An 18944-nucleotide genomic window follows, 5' to 3' on the forward strand; every position below is an offset into this window, starting at 1 on the left:
TGGTGTCTGTGGCTTCTCACAACAGTTCACACCCTCTCCCAGTGTCACTTAGTCGGCCCCATTGGAAAGATGAACCCTTTGAAAAACAGACCATAAAATGTGTTTATAGCGGGTAGCAGGGCGGAGGGGTTGTGCAACAGGGCTGAACTAGGAATTAGCGTGTGTGTATTTGTGCTTTCTGCATGTCCTTACAGTTCTCACACACTGTAAAATATCTGGTAAAGTCCCTTTAACTATTAGGATTCCACATAAATTCAGAGCTTGCAATATTCTGAGTCATTGACTGAGGGAGGAGTATATAATAGTAGTAGTAGTAGTATATAATAGAATATCTGATAGAACATATCTCTGTTGGAAATCAGAGTTGTTAAGTAACACTAAAGTGGTAGGTCCTGTACAATGCTACACACACACACACACACACTCTAGCACATGCCAAGTTAGTGGCTCATCTCTCTACAGAGCCAATATATGACATAATACCTGCTCTCTTCCTCAGACAACATCCATGTTATTTTAATATTTTCTTGTGGTTTGTCTGTTCAAATCATTCATTATTTTCATCTAAAATGTTTAAGTTATGCTTTAATATTTCCTCTAGTGACTACCCTACAGTAGTATTATAGTATAGTAGTATTATATTACACTAATATTTGTCTCCAATGGGAAAGGACAATAAGCAATGTCTCTGGGGTCAAATAACACAGATGTGGATGCACCAATTTCAACCCCACTTCAGATCCACAACAGCGACTTCAGCTGCCATCTTGGCCACAAACTCCATCTGTGTTTTCATACAGTAATACCTGCTTCTGTGTATGGATGTTCAATTCTTATATAAAATCAGCCATACAGCCATACTTCTCCTGAATACTGCCTATATTGTCTGTATTGCTTTTGGACAGTCAATCCTCCAGCTGTATTTGTATTGCATCTTTTCAGTCAAAATGATTTCTCTGAGGTTTACAAAAGCACAGAACCTGACTCCTAAGGTAGCGGGTAATGTGACAGTGGCAGGCTGAAGTTCAGGAAGAGATCTTAATAAGTAGATGGAACAGAAGCAAATGGAGAGAAAGGGGACAAAACTATTAGTTGACTGCAGGTTAATCGTTATATTAGACAGAGAACGAGGCTGCAAATGAAGTCAGTGTTGAGATCAACATCTCAGCATTCATCTTGTAGCACAGAAACTAGCAATGTAGTAATGTTACAATGAGAAGTGTTTTCAGATGACTTGTGGAGAGATACTATGTGAGGCCTAGATATCTCGTTGTGCCTGAATGTCTGTATCTAGTTTAATGTGCCACTTTCTCAGACTTCCAATTTTCTTGCCTAAACCATTTTTCAACTTTAAAGAAAGGTTGGTTAATCCTTTATTTGCTGCCATGAAAATCCCAAGGACAAGAAAAGAAATCACTTCAAGACACGAATCAGTCCACCACTGGACCATCCTAATCTCAGATATTGCTCCGAGGCCACAGCACAGGAAATGTAGTGTACTTGTTCTAATTTAAAAAAGTAGATTATTTTCAGAAGAAACTTAATTCATCCTTTTTTTTTTAGCTTGGATGTGCGTTAATTGCCTCCTCTGCCAGTGCCAATTGTATGTAAAACAATTTGGTTGTAATCCAGATTCTGCTTTGGTTTTAGGGATCTTCTTTTCTACATTACTATATCTTTGCACCAGACAGATTAATTTCAGTTTGCAGTCTAGATATGGGTCAACCCATTTTCAAGGTTTCTCAGACTGTCTCAGAAGAACACTATGTATGCGTGTGTGAACACACATTCAGTGTAACAAAGCCACAACACTTGGAGCCTCTCTCTATAATCTAGCGAATCCTGCAAAGTGAAAATTATCTGCTAAGCTAACTTGCATACATTAAATTGATGGTTGTTAAAATGTAGTGCCTTTATTTTCCTTGAGGTGCAACTTTGTTTGCAGCTGTATGCCTTGCTTTGATAAATGACTTTGTAAGCTGTAATGAGGCCCGTTTCTTCACTGATTTATTGCAAAGACTGGCTTTGGAAAGTATTTAAAAAAACTAACTGGGGGTGGACTGGAAACGTTTTTAAATTTATCTTTAGGTGGTTTTGGGAGGCAGCTGTATAGAAGCTTCTCTTGTCAATTATCTGTCACATTTGTTTCAGTCCTGTGTCAGTTCATTTAAATGCAAACAGAAGGATAACTAAAGAGCAGGGCTTAATCATGTCCAGCAGAACTTAGGTTTAAATATCCCAGGGCCTGTCCTGTGTTGTGGTTGTGTATGAAGATGTTTGCGTATCAATTGCACTCATCTGCGTCGTGTTGAGGAAATACAGTAATGTAGGAGGATGTGCTGTCTTGGCTCATGCCTGCTGCTGCTGCTGCTGCTGTGCTCTGCCCTCTTTGTGAAAGCCTGACCTGCTTTTGACCCATAATAAATGTTAGTTTGCGTGTGTGTATTTAAGACACTAAGTGACACCAGCAGCAGCAGCCAAAACAAAGGGAATGCTCTCTGACTGGTGTTCCCGCCCCTAAGGAGTGCCTGTGCACAGTGTATCAGACACACACACACAGATATAGAGTGCAATGACTGGCTTTTTACCCTTCAGAGTGAGCCATGATGTTGCTGAAAGCCTCACCTGGCTGAGTGTGGTTTTTTTTAGAATAGAAGTACTTTATTTCACTGTTGTTTCACCATACACACGTACTACCTTTTATTGTCTGGATGATGGAAGCGGGGTGTTTTCCTTCCTCTTGTAGTCCTTTTATTAAGGTTAATGCATTGTGACTAACAGTGCTATTAAGCCTTTTGTCTCTTGCAATCTCTTTCTCTTTCATTCTGCATTGTCCCTTTTTTCTTCAGTCCACCTCTTATACAAATAGGAAGACCTTAAACAATGCCGGTGGTTGTTGTAGTAAGTCTGAAGAAAATTGGAATTGTAATAATACACAGGTGTCTTCATATTGTCTTTGTGTGTTCTGTTTCTTGATCTCTGCTTTCTTCTGTGTGTTTGCATCTCTCAGGTCTCCAGATGGGATAGACGGCCAGCCCCCAGCTCTGCCCCCTAAACAGCTGAGCAGGAAGACACTGAGCCAGATCATCCAGGCTCATTCTCAGCAGAGCCTCCTGGACAACCACCTGAATGAGATGTATGATGTTCCCGTCAATGCTGACAAGACCACGGTCAGTGCAGTAACACAAATACTTAAATTGCATTATTACTGCCTTCCTGTGATTTGAAATAACATTTGAATAACTACACAACTAACTTACTTAGGCACTGTTGCTATGACACTACAAAAAAATTTGACTAAAAAATTATTTAAAATATATGTTAAATTGTTTCTTTGAGCCTGAGTATGAGTTATAGTTTTTGATTGTAACAATGAACAGAATTACTTGGTTGTATGATCTAAAAACATTTTAGACGCTTTAAACTTTGTTTTGGTTCTAAAAGAAAAAAATACTGTTTGTATTGTTGTTTTTCTCAAGTATATTGTGATTACTAGGGGTTATCAAGGGCAAAGAAACCTGACTTGTGACCTGTAATAAAATTAGGATCTAAATGTAATGTGTATGTGTGTAATGTGTTCCTTTAGTTGAATGGAGTAGTCCCTCATGATAACCTGGTCCTGATCAAGATGAGACCCGATGAACATGGACGATTTGGCTTCAATGTAAAGGTGAGAACTGAATCACCTTCCCCTTACAAAGTAAAAATGATCGTATCAGGCCATACACTGTGAACCTTCTGCTTTGTATCTCCAGGGTGGAGCTGACCAGAAGATGCCTATTATTGTGTCTAGAGTGGCCCCAGGAACATCAGTAAGTTCTAACAAAAGCTGAGCTATTGTTGCTCAGCACATTTTTTTCTACAGCTGGAAAAAAATGTTGAATCAAACACTATAAAAGTTTCAGGACACATCATTGATCTGTTATCTGGTCTTTGACATTCACCTCTCTCTCCTCTCCTCTCTCCTTGTGTCCAGGCTGACCTGTGTGTGCCTCGCCTTAACGAAGGTGACCAGGTGGTCTTAATAAATGGGCGGGACATCTCGGACCACACCCACGACCAGGTGGTGATGTTCATCAAGGCCAGCTGTGAGAGCCACTCTGGGGAGCTCATCCTATTGGTCAGACCGAATGGTAAGTTGTTCCCATTGATTAGGTCCACTGTGATCTATTTTAATAACAGCGGATTTTGGGTTTGTAAGCTACATTATAGTGACATTTCTGTGTGTTTATTTTCCCTGGTGAAGTGATATCCGGGCTCAAAGTGTAATAACATATGTATAGCTTGTGCTATACATATGTTATTTCCCTCTCTAGAAAATGAACTCACTTTGATTCGGCTCTGGTTCGCTTATGTAAGTTCAAATGAGACCTATGAAGTTGTACGTTTTGGGTTCTGTGCATCTCAGCTATATGTAAAAAGATGCAAAAGTATTCCCTTTAATCAGCACCAGCGAGGTGGCAAAGGGAGCTTTTAAAAGATGATGAAACATACAAATTCAGTTTTAACTGGGTCAGAGAGGGATTTGTGCAATCCAACCTCTCCTACATCAAGCCAGATATAAGATCACATCAATGTATTGAGTGTCTGTTGATTCACAGTTGTATACGCTGTATGTATTTCCTTTGTCTGGTGCACATATTGTCATATACACCATTCCCCCTGTTCTGTCAGCTATCTATGATGTGGTAGAAGAAAAGGTGGACTCGGAGCCAGATTTTCAGTACATCCCAGAAAAGTCCCCCCAGGACCCTGCCCATGTAGACCAGCATGCTTTGAGGGACTCTATGGTCACGCTAAAGGAAGGCCTGAGCAGTGGAGCCATACTGGCACAGTTTGATGTAAGGAGAAAACAGTCCTCACTGCACATTAGCAAAGTCTATGCATGTATTCATGGTGATGCTTACTGGTCTTCCATATTTTTTTACAGCAACTGTACAGGAAGAAGCCGGGGATGACCATGCTGTGTGCCAGATTACCTCAGAATGTTTCCAAAAATCGCTACAGAGACATCTCTCCTTGTACGTGACTACACACGGTGGACTATTTCTGTTGGCTTGCATGTTCAAAAGAGTTCCGACATTAACCTTTTGTTCCTCACATCACACACACAGACGCTCTCAAACCTCTGGAAATCTTTTATTTCTTTTTCCTTTCTGCTATTTTTCTTCTGCGTGAAACCCTTCTCTTCTCTTTCTCCCAACAGATGATGCCACGCGGGTCATTCTGAAAAGCACAGATGACTACATCAATGCAAATTACATCAATGTGAGTTTGTTTTTTCCCCTTCTATTCCATGCTCTTTCATCTTTTCATCAGTGTCTCTGCTTTTTTGCTGGTTTGAATCATAGTAGGTGGTCTGTTTTTCACTAACCATCAAAACACACGTTGAAACACTTTATTGGCCAGACTGGTGAACGTAATTAACCATAGTTGTGAATGACATTGTGGATTCATGTTTTTGATGTCATTGAGGTGTTTGTCTTTAGTTGTATACAGCAGCCTGAGTGTGATTAGAATTGAAGTTAGATTTTGAAATATTACAGACATCTGTTATGAGACTTGCTTTGTCTGTCTGTTTAAGTAATGATTGTATAAGTCCATAGAAACATTTACAAATAAGAGTACCGTATTTTTGCGACCATAAGGCGCACCGCATTATAAGGCGCAGTGTCAGTTACACGGTCTATTTCTGTCCTCAGCGCATACACAAGGCGCACCGTACTACAAGGCGCAGGTTACGCTAAAACATACCAGTACGTAAATTCAGTAAAAACCGGCTGGATATCAGCGAGGAGCCGTTGCAGCCTCTCTCTCAACAGTGGCAGCGACAGAGAAACAGCGTGTGTGTTTCTATGGGCAGAGCAGTGGCTGCTGCCGAATGCCTGTTGTGATTCCAACGTTATCTTTACACTTTATTAACAAATAAAGACTGTCATCGGATATAAATTGCACCACAGTGATTCCTAAGTCATTATCGCTGCCTCCCAGTCTTGGTAAAGCTGTGCTCGCCGTCTGCCATCCATCGCTCCCACAGCTTAGCTTTAAATGCCCTGTTTACTCCGATAACGGCAAGCTCCGAATTCGTCTGCTTCACCTGTTTTTTTACTCCAGCGGTGAGATGGGCGCGCATGGAGTGATTCCAACTTTATCTTTACACTTTATTAACAAATAAAGACCGTCATCGGATATAAATTGCACCACAGTGATTCCTAATTCATTATTGCTCTGAAATTACGCCGGCTTTCACAAAAGCTCGGACAACAGTCACTGAGACGCTAAGACGCCAGATACCAGTACGTACGGTAAATAAAAAGGTAATGGGACAAAAATGAGTTAAGTCGAACTTTATTACAGCTATGTACAATACACTCACATTTTAATCAATCCTCTCCCGCAAACCCATCAAAGTCCTCATCTTCAGTGTCAGAATAAAACAACTGTGCGAGTGCTTGCAACCAGCTTCCCTCTCGTCACTGTCGGAGTCACTGTCGTTGCCGGCTGGCTGTTCTGAAATTACGCCGGCTTTCACAAAAGCCCGGACAACAGTCAATGCAGAAACATGAGCCCATGTGTCCACAATCCACTCACATATGGTGGCGTAACTCGCCCGGCGAGCTGCACTGTGAAAACTGCTCTGCATTAAAAAGTGGTGTGACAGAAGTGTGCTCAGATTTCTTTATAAGGCTGCATCAAGGATATAAAGATGTATTATGCTGGCAAATTATTGTTTTCTCTGTGGTTTATTTAATGATCACTGTGTGTGAGAAAGATTCTGGCCCATAGTATCATTTTAAGTTATCAAATGCAAACATTATATTATATTTATTTAGCCTTGTGTCACTATGCAGTCCTGAAAACACAGCATATTTAAGTCTAACCCCTCTGCTTTCTCTCTTTCTCTCTCTCTCTCGTTCTGTAGATGGAGATTCCTGCCTCCAGTCTGATAAACCGCTACATAGCGTGCCAGGGCCCGCTGCCCAACACCTGCCCTGATTTCTGGCAAATGACCTGGGAGCAGGGCTCATCCATGGTGGTCATGCTGACTACACAGGTTGAGAGGGGGCGGGTATGTGAAATGTTCTTCTTCAAGGACAAGGGCTGGAAAACTGCATAGAGCCCTTTCACTGTTACTGAACATAGACACAAATATATTTTGATTGAATATTACTGATTATTAATGAGCGTGTCAGCACATCTCATTGTTTACTATAGACTTTTCTGGCAGCTAAAACCATCATAAACATAATATTGTAGCAGGACTGGACACCAATTGACCTTTATATTCAATGAAGATCTTTAAAATAATGTCAATTAAACTGTATATATGCCATAAAATGTATGTAGTGAGAGAATTGGCGAGGACATGGCAGACCCTGGCCTGTGAAATGTTGTAACCTATAAACTAAGCTGAATGATTCAGTTATAACTTGAAGCCCTTGTCCATGTTTAAAGGTGAAGTGTCACCAGTACTGGCCCAGTCCAGACAGCAGCGCCACCTATGGAGACTTTACAGTGACGTGCCACAACGAAGAAGGCAACTCTGCTTTCCTGGTCCGGGAGATGACGCTCACTCACACACCGGTAACTCACACACCAACACGCACACTTATGTATCCCACCAAAAGGCAGAGACCTGAAGTGAGGCCAGGAAGAAAGACAACCAGAGCAGGTTAGACAGGAGGGCGAAGGCGCCACCGAGAAAAAGCTCTGGGTCCAATCAAAGAGAGGGACCAGTGTCTCAGGAAGGATGAGCTACTGAGGACCCCGAGGAGGTGTGTTGCCATAGTGACCAGTGTGGGCTGTTCTTTTTCTGGCTCCCGCTGCTGCATGCGGGCCACATATTGGGATCAGGTTACCATGACAACTCAACCACCCTAGTCAGTCATAATGCAGAAATAGAGAGCGAGAGAAAGAGAAGCCAAACAGAGGATAAGAGTGGGATGATAGGGAATGTAAGTTCGTTTTGTGGTGATGGAGAAGCCTTTGATTCGTCCCCTCTTGTTTTTGCTGTGAAATATTAAACCCACGGAACAAAACTTTCAAATGATGACCAAATATTTGTTATTTCCTGGTGTCTGTGTTTCAAGATTACTTCCCCGTGTGTTGCCTATGTAGCATGACCTTTAAAGTATGTGAATATAGAGGAGGTAATTAGCATTCTTCTTTGCCTGTGATTGTTGCCATGGAGATACATGTGTTACCATGGTGATGTGGCGAGGCAGTATTTAAGAGGAACACAAGGGCTCTAAGCCGCACAAAAAACAGTGGTCAGTGCAGGCTGTCTTCTGTGGGTCGTGTGCGTTAATATGGCCTAGTCATGGTGTTCGTGTGGGAGTTTAATCCTACTGATTCAAGATCACTCGGCGAACATCGCCTGGCACCTGTTTCTCTAGATCATGAATGAACTCTGACCCTCTGTACCTCGAACATATTCTGGCATCATCATTCTGGCATGGAAATGGCATCATCATCATCCCGTAGAGAGAACTAAAACGTGATTGTGCAGTTTACCATAATGCCATAAATCATGAAGAAACAACAAACAAAAGAAGGTGGAATCATAAAAAACAATTGTTATGAAAGCCTTCAAAACCACCACTTTCACTCTAATCTACACACCGACTGTGTAATATTGTAAATAATTAACACACAGGATTCTATGTGTTGCGTATGTCAAAGGATGTTTTTGCAAGCTTTGTTCTGACTCAGTTTAGAGTGAATACCCTCACTTGGTTTCACATTGTGTTGATTGTTCCTTTCAATGGCAGTACAGTAAATGCTTCTCTTCTTCTTCTTCTGTGTGTTCAGAGTGAGCAGCAGAGGGAACTTACTCAGATTCAGTACCTGGCTTGGCCAGATCACGGTGTTCCTGATGACTCAACTGACTTTCTGGACTTTGTGGCTCTGGTACGGACCAAACGGGCTGGACAGGACCAGCCGATGGTGGTACACTGCAGGTACACTAAAGTCACTCTGAATGATCTGAAATGACATCCTAACAGCTACTGTAACTCTTTTCATCCAGAATCTAATCCAAGTTTATAACGGAATGCCCATGTTTGTCCCTGCTGTGTTTTCCCAGCGCTGGGATTGGTCGTACAGGAGTTCTGATCACCATGGAGACGGCGTTGTGTCTAATGGAGTGTGGTCAGCCAGTATATCCTCTAGATATCGTCAGGACTATGAGAGATCAGAGGGCAATGATGATTCAAACACCTGTATGTAGACATTTGTCCGTCTGGCTTCTTTTAACCACTTCAAAACAACAGCAGATACATTTCTGTGTTTTTTTTCTCTCCTTCATCAGAGCCAGTACCGCTTTGTTTGCGAGGCCATCCTGAAAGTCTACGAGGAAGGTCTGGTCAAGCCACTCATGACGGCCGTCTACCAGCAGAGAGAAAAGGTCGGTGATGAGAGGGAAGAGGAGAAGAAAGAGCAGCAGAAAGCAGGAGAAGAAACGGAAGAGACAGCAGCGATAGAAGAAGGGGAGGCAGCTGTGGTGGAGCTGCTGGAAGGAGGACTGGATGAAGAGGATGATGACGATGAGGAAGTGGAGGTGCTGGACGTTGGAGAAGTGACAGAAGAGGGGGAGGAAGAGGAAGAGGAGGAGGAGGAAGTGGAGGAGCCAAGTGTCGCGAGCGCCACCAGCATGACGAGCGAGACCAGCGCAAACCCTGACCCTGATTCTGCTAACCCGTGACCTTTGACCTCAGAGGCGGGGTTGTCAAGGGTTGCAGAGAAGATGCCAGGTGGCTGGAGGAGAGAACAAAAGCACTGTTGCACTTTATGCTGATTTAAAAAATGGAAAAAAAGACAAACACAAAATCGTGGACAAGGTTGAAAAAAAAAAAAAAAGAATTGAAATTCAGCTGTTGTTGAGTAGGTACTATTAGGGGATATTGTATGATCAGGGTAAAGAAAAAGTATACAAAGAATAAAAAGTGAAAAGTACGAGAGAATAAATGTGGATGGGGAATCGCTGTAGTGCCATAAGTAAGAAGGGGAAGGGCTGCCTCTGTGGATGGAAAGCTCCCCCGCCCCCATTTTTCTTTCTCCTTTTTTTTTTAGGGTCGCCCTGTCCCCTTCAGAGCGAGTCTGCCAGACGGACCTGCCTTTTTTTTTTTAGTGTCCTTTTAGCTGATAAAGAAATATACCTTATCTTCTGTTCCTCAGAAAGAGTATTTATTGTGTTTTAGTTTGTGTCAAACCCTGTCCACTGAACAAAAAAAAAAGTTGTATGTTTTGTTTGTACGAGTCTAGAGCTTCATGCTTTCCTGATTAAATCTTAGGTAGTAAAGTAGTGTGATTCCTCCTCTAACTACTTTTAATTTCTTTTACTTTTTGTGGAAAAAGTGATTTAATTTATTGTACTTGGGTTTTATTTTTTTTTATCTTTCTCAGCTTTCTTGTCTGAGTTTCTGACAGCACAGACTGACAGATGGACAGCTGAAAGCACTTTGTGTCTCACCTCTTGTTCAATGCTGTGGCGAGTTTGGATCTATCCTGCTTTGTGCTGTGTTTTTGAGCTTACGGACGACACACGAGTGGCCAACTGGTTTTAGGATCCTTAGGGCCAGCGTTTATTGGGGACCTTTTCTTACACTTTTTTGGTCTTAGTTAGTCCTTTGACACAAGTTGTCTTTATTATTATTATTATTATTCAACACAAAGACAACGTTACAATAAGAGTCCCCAGTAGACACACGCCCTCACTGCAGTCCAAACAAGGCTGAGGTCAGTTCATTGCTTTATTATTGTTTTTCATACGCACTCAGTTCAGTGCTTATTCAGACCTGCTGACGTGTCCTTGAGCCAGACACTTGACAGCACAGCCCCATTTTTATGTTGAGAGCAATGGCTTCCCTCTGACCAGGATGACTTTGAGCAAACTTTATGCAACCCAAATATTTCTTGCTTTCTTTGCACAAAGTAGAGGGTCAGACATTAGAATTACTTCAGAACCTGCTACAAGTTTTATGCAATCAGTATTTGCTAAGTTTCAAAACATAAAAGCGAATTGACTTGACAGTGAACTGACCTCACCCTTTAGTGTGAATAATAATCGCTCCCTGATTTGACCTGTGAACTGGAGCAAAGCCTGGTACCTGCTTACATGTTTACAGCTGACGAATGATGTGACGGTCCCTCAGAATCAACCATTGCTGTTCAATTTGATCTAGTCCTGCCTGCCCAAGTTCAAAGAAGCAGCACAAACAAAGCATTCAATCATTTTTTTTTTAATATTGTTCTTTCTCAATGGTACTTCATCATTTTAAAGGCACATGTTGTTTTTTAATCAAGATGATGTAATATGATGATGTATTTTCAATTCACAAAACCCAGAATCAAGTTGCTTCTTGTCTCATTTTTTTTTCCTTTTTCTTATTTTAACTTTGTCCAAGTACAGGCAGAGGTGTCATTGTCCGTTTCATTAGCCGTACGGAGGTGTGGGACATGGAGTGTTGCCTCTTCATAATATGAGATATTTTTTACTTACCGGCTGCTTCAGTATCTGCTGTCATTGGCTCCTACAGTGGAATTCTGCTGGAAAAACCTACTGCTGTGTGTGTGTGTGTGTGTGTGAGAGAGAGCGAGAGAGAGAGAGAGTGAGTGTGTGTGAGTGATTTTGTCTCTCTCTGTGCCCCTGTCCCCCCTCTCTCTTCCTTCGCCATGTAGCTTATTAGCTGTCTGGTCTAAGCCTGCTTGTCTGTTAACTGGAATGAAAGGTTGTGCCACAAACCTAAATCTAACCTGAGCTCAAGTATATAGGGTAGATAGACAAACGGCTGAATCATACTTTTTTGGAGGTGGGATCAAGAAGAGCCTAGAAACTGCTTCCCTCATTTTTCTTCTTAATCTCTCTTGTATCGCATCCCGCTCCCAAAATCAGCTGAACATCCTTCAGTGGTTTCTGCAGAGCCTACGCAACATCCTCAGTCCGTTCTTCTTCATGGTTTCTCCCCAGATGCCTCTGTTTTGGATCATTATACGTACCCCGAAAGACAGACTAAGGGTAGTCTGTGAATGACCGATGGTGGGGGAAAAAAGAAGAAAAACAGAAAGCAGCTATGATAGTGGGGCCGACGAAGAGATTGCCTGGTGAACGTGGCATGAATTGCTAATTCAAAAAGACATTAAAAAAAAACACAGTTTCTAAGATGAAAATAAAACACTGTTGGCCCACTGAGTTAATAATTGATAATTCAGAACAGCCATGTTTTCCATCTGCACAAAGCATCCAGCAGTGACCTGTCTGTTTTAAAGTGTTTAGTTGTTAACACATAATTGGTACTGTCTGTGCATTTAGGGCACTGATCAAAAGTAGTTTGGAAGGGGGGGACCGTATGTTGGGACTAGGGAGGGCTTGGGTTAGTTGTATTTTTGTAAAGATGATAACAGTTTTAGTTGGGTATAGGGAAGGGACAGCACTTTGTAGAAGGCTGAGTGGCAGGTAGTGCTACTGGAAAAAAAAAAGGTTAGAGACAAAGCATTGTTAAAATGTTTTTTTTTTTTTAATTTATCATTTTTATTTTGTTTGAAAATACAGACACCTGTAGGGAACAAGAAAAGAACTCCTAACTACACAGTGCCACTTGTTAATTTTGTGTAAATAATACTAGACCATGTAAATACAATGTTGTATATGAAAAAATCTTTAAAATAAAAGGGAAAATCCTTTGTGAGCAGAAAGATTTTGTTTTTATTTTCATTTTTTTTTTGGATGATTCAAAATGTGACACATGGTGTGTATATTTCAAGATTGCTCTTTCAAAGAAAAAAAATCTTTTGTTTTATTTGAATCTATCTACACGAGTGTGTAAATATATAAATATATATAATGAACCACAAACTAATGAAAAATGTTTTACCGTATTTTACCATTGGTTAACTCCTTACTCCTGTGTCATAAAAAACACCCTTTGTCCTCAGTTGCTTGTTTCTTTCTGGTATCATGGTTTTACGGTGCTTTGGACATGTCTATAAGCTTGATTATGAACAATTAAAGCTTGTCTGTCAAAGCATGGAGACGTGGCTTCAGATCACCTTGCTTTTCCACACTGTAAAAGTGAGGTTGGGCAACGAGTAGATAAAATGAGATTGCAACAGAGCTTTTAGCAAGAGGGTGCAATTAGAGCAATTTTGTATGCATTGATATAAATAAATACCCACATTTAGTAACATTTAGTTTTTAGACAAACTTATTTAAACACCTAAAATATATCCATAGACATGTACTATTTGCTTACAGGAGTACAGTGAGTAATGCTCACTTGATGGCCACACAGTAATACATTATCAAATTCTACCTGTACTGGATTAGGATGAGGTTACTGCTACTTTTAAATACACGTGTTGTAGTGATCACTGAAATCTTGCTGCAGCTCCCAGTCAATACACACATAACACTGTATAGTGGACCCTATGAAGAGCCCAGTTTGGTCTTTGGAAAATCTTGTAACAGTAGAATTTCTGGTCTTTAAAAAGTTTTTTAAAATATACTTGATATAAAATATACAAAATCACAATTAATCATGTTACATATTTAATATTCCTTACTTTGTCAGAGCTGTTTTCCTTATTCGAATATATACTGAAGACAGGACAGGAAGTCTTTTATTCTGAAAAACCGAACCTGTATCTATGCTGTCAATGTAAATGAATAGAGTCTAATCAAAACAGTATAAATGGGGTTTTAGATCTAGAACTACCTTTCCTTGAACAAACCAGAAGGGGGCGCTGCTGTCAAATGATGGTGAGCTAGACCTAAAGTTTCAGATTTAAAAAAAATCCTTTTTAACATTTGAATGTGTTGTGTGTTGATATGTTTATATATTTTTATATATATGTAGCAGCCTTTTTCTTAGGCCTTAAACTCTTAAAATATTACCGATACATTGCTAGAAAACATAAAAAAATGTTTGTTTCAGAAAACAAAAGGGAATCAGTAAAAAATGTGACGTTTTCAAATGTGTGTTTATAGTCGCTTAAAAAGAAGTTTGTCTCTTTAAAAATGCTAATTACGTTTTTGTTAGGGATTTATCGTGACGTCACATCCTCCTCGCCTCCTACTTTTTGTTGGGACCTGTGAGAGAAAATTATCCTGCAGAGACAGCGAGGGGCGAGAAAAGAGGGGGAATAACCAAGAAAAAACAGAAGTTTCAAGCTATGGGAATGTACGAGATTTCTGTTTAGTCGTCTACGATGCAAGCGGGAGTGCTTTCACCGTGAATTCCTACTAGGAGGTTTCTGTAAGTAGCCCAGCATCCAGACGTCCTCCGTTCCACAAGTGGCTGCAGCCGGAGCAAGTGTATGTCGGATCCAGCTCTGAGCCAAAGCGGTGTTCGTTTTTGTGTACGGGACACGCTTGCACGGTCGGAGTTATACTCATTTTACGCTCTCGTTGGTAGCGGTTAGCCCGCAATAGCGTAACAAGCGCACACCTGTTGCTCTTACTTACACCAGGTACTTCAGGCCCTAACCAATGAAACAAGGGTTAGATAGTTTTTGCTGCTTGTTTTTTTAATACCACTGCTGAAAATGTACATATTTTCTGGTGTATTTCTAAACTTGTTAGTTTATTTGTTGTCCTCGGAAGGCTCGGTGCATTTGTTCGGTAAACTGAGGGCACAAATAGCGTCTTTGAGGACGCTTCGGTTAGCTAACAGTACAGAATAATGTAGTATGTAAAGTCTTTCAAAGGTCCTGTAATATGATTTTATTTGTCGAATAACTGCACATTTGTGGGTTTCTGTCTTCTGTAAGGCTTTTATTGTCCGTTTTAAAGTAGCTTAGATTAAGCTAACATTGTAATACTGACAATAATGTTCGACATAAACTGTGATATCGTCAAACTACTAATGGAGCCAAAAAGTGCATCGGCTGTTCTTCCTGTCTTCAGTTAAGTTAACAATATAGAACAGGATAGCATCAAGTGCGGTTATAAATATCTAATACTAGTTAGCCCATGACCATATGTCAGTACATAGCCATAGGTCATAACCAGTCAAACTACTTATCTAATTGTACAAATGACAGTTGTGATGCCTTGTGTGAGTGTAGCTGTGTTGCCAGGTGTTCCTGGCTGGTAAACTGGCTGCTAGCTTTGTTTACATTGGGGTTCTTTGTATGTTTCTTTGTATGTTTCTAGCATACAACCAGTGTCCACTGACATATTTCCCCTTTTGGGGTAGTTCACATTACATTAACAGATCACATACTTCAATTCAGTGTTTTTGTTTATGTTGCACGGGCAAGAATATATAACTGATTTAAGTGTCAATCAAGATTGAAACTTGTATTTATTTGTCTACACAAACCTAAAATAAACAATTACATTTGAATCACATAATCCAACGTAATCAGATTTGAGTTGCTTCAACCTCTGAACATTGCCTCACATACCGGTATAATCCCTGTTTTTCAATATATGAAAATTGAATCTCTACTTTCTTCCTTGACAGGTGTGGTACTGCTGCCCTCCCTCTCCCCCATCATGCTGAGTTTCCTGCGCAGGACGCTGGGGCGGCGCTCCATTCGGAAGCATGCAGAGAAAACCCGGTTACGGGAGGCCCAGCGGGCCACAACGCACATCCCTGCTGCTGGGGATGCAAAGTCTATCATAACCTGCCGTGTATCCTTACTGGACGGCACAGACGTCAGTGTTGACCTGCCGGTAAGAACAATAACTTCAGTTTGAAACTTTCTGCACAGTTTTCAGCCAAGACAGCCAGGCAAACAAATGGCAGGATTATAGTCAGTGTCTTATAATAAATGTGTCCTTTATGTGTGCATTTTGTTGTACTGTTAACACCGAATGAATTATACTAAAAGATGAATCCCTGTCCAAAAACATTAGAATGTATGTGGCTAAACGAAAGCTGGAAAGTTAAAGCAGTGTGTCAGTTGTGCAGCTATGTCAGTAGAGCAGTCCTGTTAAGCCTGTGAAGTGTGTATATGTGTGGCAGTGCTGCTGATCACCTGTAATTCCATGATCCTCTCTGGAGAACACAGTTAATCACATGACAGCATCACATGACATGTGCTCATCACAGAGTGGACACAGAGCAGAACTTCACTCTTCCCACGGCCTCCTACGCTTGTCTCTATTCTTTTGTTTTTATCGTGCATCTTGCCTTTCTTTCTGCTGAGATGTGTATTTTTGTATACACCATTACATTACACCATACACATACATTTTCTGCCATATTCAAGGAAGTGGTGTACTTGGTGATGGTTAATTTAGTACTGAAGGCATAAATATCCATTCCCCCTCATATGATGGTTATTTTCCAGCTCGCTGATTTTTACTGCTTCATGTTTCCACTGGCACACATGTGCCAACGTTTCAGCAAACCAGTGAGGCCAATCTGGCTTTTAACTCATCTTGGAATGTATACATCAACAACAGATTTCAAGGACATGTTTTTGTTTTGCCTTTTTTATTTTTACCACACTGCATTACAGATGTCCTTACTAGCTTATTGAGCAAGAATGCATTTCATTCACAAGTGATGTCACAAATCTTTGAGCCTGTCTACTCCAAGTGCTAAATCCTTAACATGTAATCCTTCCTATCAGCACAGTATTGTGTGTGTATAGAGAGGCTGCATTGTATTCTTATTAATCATTCTTTTTGTGGAATGTGTGTTTCGCTTCTCTCTCTCTGGCACTGTGTTTCAAGTTGGGCTGAAATATTTTTGGGGAATTTTTACTAGTATTTTACACTATTTTGTTTGGCTGTTTGTCTGAAGCTAAGCGATTCTGCTTACTGTCCTCTCAGGAATGTGATGTGAGCCTGAAGAATTGCTTGAAATTTAATTGGATTCATGAATGAATGTCAGCAAGGCACAAGCTGTCTGCTGGGATGCAGATTGAGGCTCCCTTTTGTTTTTCCCCCTCCCCCAGATATACTTTTCTGTCTGTGTTATCATTTAGCTCTGTAGTGATAGGGCAGTAACAAAAACAAAGCAGTTCGAAGCATTGCTCAGTTTGAATGTTTTGTCTGCTCCTGTAGGAACCTGGAGAACCTGAACCAGGGGAAAGGCATCGGGGGAAAAAAAGAAATTAGAAATTATTGTCTTTATAGTTTTCCCCCTAACACCCTTTTAAAGTCTGGCTGAAATAAATGTCTCCCTTAATGCATTTGGAGGTTTCTCCTTCCTGTTGTGTTGGTGTCTTTGCCCTTTATGTCTCTTTATTACATTTAAGCCTGCGTAATAAAAAGCAGTATCTGTTGACAGATGGTCTGGTGCCTACTGAAACTGCAGATCTCTTTTTTGATAACCCTATAACAAGCTGTTCCATTGGTAATCTGCCTGTAGAAGTGTATTGTGTCGATCTAATCCATGTTCATGCTATGATTGCAAGATACTTATGGAGGAAGAAAAGTGAATTTGAAAGTAGCACATTAGCCATTAAAACTCTGTTTTTGTGCTGCTAAACGAAGACCTTCCATGTTGTGTGTGTGTGTGTGTGTGTACGCCCTGGTTTCTAATTAGGGATTTGTAATTTCAACAGCAGCTGTGAAGATTCAGATAAAAGTGCATTTTCCCCTTACAGCAGCATCCTACTGGGAAATGTTACATAGACGAAGGCGATAAAGTCTAGTTAAGAGAACTGAGTAAAGAAAGCTTGTGTAAGTTGGCTCTTGGGAGCCTTGATAGTTTTGAGAGGTTGTTGTTTTTCTTTGTTTTGCTATTCTGTTTGAACTATTCCTACCACTCTGTTAGCTTGTGAACACAGGGAACCGAAGGAATGGTGTGAACATGCACAGACCTTCAGCTTGCTGCTTCCAGATGTCTGCATTTCAGATAGATTTATCACTCTGTTAAACAAACTTAAACTTTAGCACTTAACATACCCTTCAGATTCAAACCAGTAGTGTTAGTGGTTCCTGGAGTTTTGATCTGACATGTACTATTTTTAGGTTTTTGCTCTCTAGACCACTTGCTCCAGTGGTGTGTTATAGTTGTCATATGTGCAACAGTGCTTGCATAGTACAGAGTGTCTGACTTAAAGGTTTATCATCCATTGTGTGATCAGATGTGCTCTTGGGTACCTGAGTTTTGCACCAGTTGCCATATGTACTGGTGGTATGGAATTTGGTGCCCACCCACTGTCTGCCTGAGTCTATAATATTTGTATCTTCCCTTTATGTAGCATCTACTAATTTCCCTTCCAATTATTCAAATGTCCACTCTTTCCCTACTTCCCTACTAGCACCGCATGCTTTGCGAGGAAGCAAAGAAGTGCAATGACTAACAGTGCTACATCTGCCATCCACTGCCTGGAGTTTTTCAATGGTTCCATTGCAGTGATCGTGAAATCAACAATTATACAGCAGATGGTCATTCACTTTTATGTACACTGCTGTATGTGTGGTGCATATATCCTCACCTCACATTATTATCGGCTTTTGTGCAGACATGTTTAATACATCTGGCCCCAGGTTCCAGTTAAATAGCTGCATCTGCAACTCAAGCTGGCAGGGACTCTTGACAGATCTTTAAGTGGTAGTAAATACACAGCAACCAATCTGAATAGGACTCATTCAAATGCGTTGCTTGCTTCCCTGCTGTGTTTGTGTGTCCTTAGTGTGTAAGGCCACCCAAAGTTGTCGCCAGGGGATACTTCTATTTGGGAGCATCCCTGTCAACACCCATGATTCACATTCCTCTTCTGTCGGCCTTATTTACATCCATGTTGTTCCTGTATTAACTCCCTCCCACATAGACTATGTGAGCATTTTCTACTATTGCTTGACATTTTTAAGTGTGTGAATTACTACACTGGTTTAGTAGTAGTGAATTACAGTTGTTGAGATCATCAGTTAAATTCTTCAGCTGTAACTTAAATCATCTTACAGAATGTCTAAGAGACAGAACTGTATGCTTGCAGGCAAAAAGACTACAAACAGTCGAACAATACTGCAAGCATTGCAG

At 40.8% G+C, this 18944-nt stretch overlaps 2 protein-coding genes across 4 annotated transcripts in view; both read left to right on the forward strand.

Moving 5' to 3' along the window:
* ptpn4a (protein tyrosine phosphatase non-receptor type 4a) overlaps positions 1–11776 on the forward strand; it is a 49379-nt gene extending 37603 nt beyond the window's left edge. For all 3 annotated transcript variants that reach the window (XM_028394353.1, XM_028394355.1, XM_028394354.1), the window contains exons 16-27: positions 3011–3170; positions 3587–3670; positions 3756–3812; positions 3977–4133; positions 4675–4841; positions 4931–5021; positions 5207–5268; positions 6923–7069; positions 7456–7584; positions 8812–8960; positions 9086–9221; positions 9311–11776. In XM_028394353.1, coding sequence (XP_028250154.1) covers positions 3011–3170; positions 3587–3670; positions 3756–3812; positions 3977–4133; positions 4675–4841; positions 4931–5021; positions 5207–5268; positions 6923–7069; positions 7456–7584; positions 8812–8960; positions 9086–9221; positions 9311–9703 — 1732 coding nt within the window. In that variant the 3' untranslated portion in view covers positions 9704–11776. The remainder of the gene's footprint in view (positions 1–3010; positions 3171–3586; positions 3671–3755; positions 3813–3976; positions 4134–4674; positions 4842–4930; positions 5022–5206; positions 5269–6922; positions 7070–7455; positions 7585–8811; positions 8961–9085; positions 9222–9310) is intronic.
* Positions 11777–14076: 2300 nt separating this feature from the next.
* The window catches only part of epb41l5 (erythrocyte membrane protein band 4.1 like 5), a 28835-nt gene continuing 23967 nt past the window's right edge, over positions 14077–18944 (forward strand). Inside the window, exons 1-2 of the mRNA XM_028394356.1 lie at positions 14077–14252; positions 15465–15676. Of these exons, the coding sequence (XP_028250157.1) occupies positions 15497–15676 (180 nt within the window). The 5' untranslated portion in view covers positions 14077–14252; positions 15465–15496. The remainder of the gene's footprint in view (positions 14253–15464; positions 15677–18944) is intronic.

This window comes from Parambassis ranga, chromosome 21, assembly GCF_900634625.1.
Source record: "Parambassis ranga chromosome 21, fParRan2.1, whole genome shotgun sequence".
In the NCBI taxonomy this organism is placed as follows: Eukaryota; Metazoa; Chordata; class Actinopteri; family Ambassidae; genus Parambassis; species Parambassis ranga.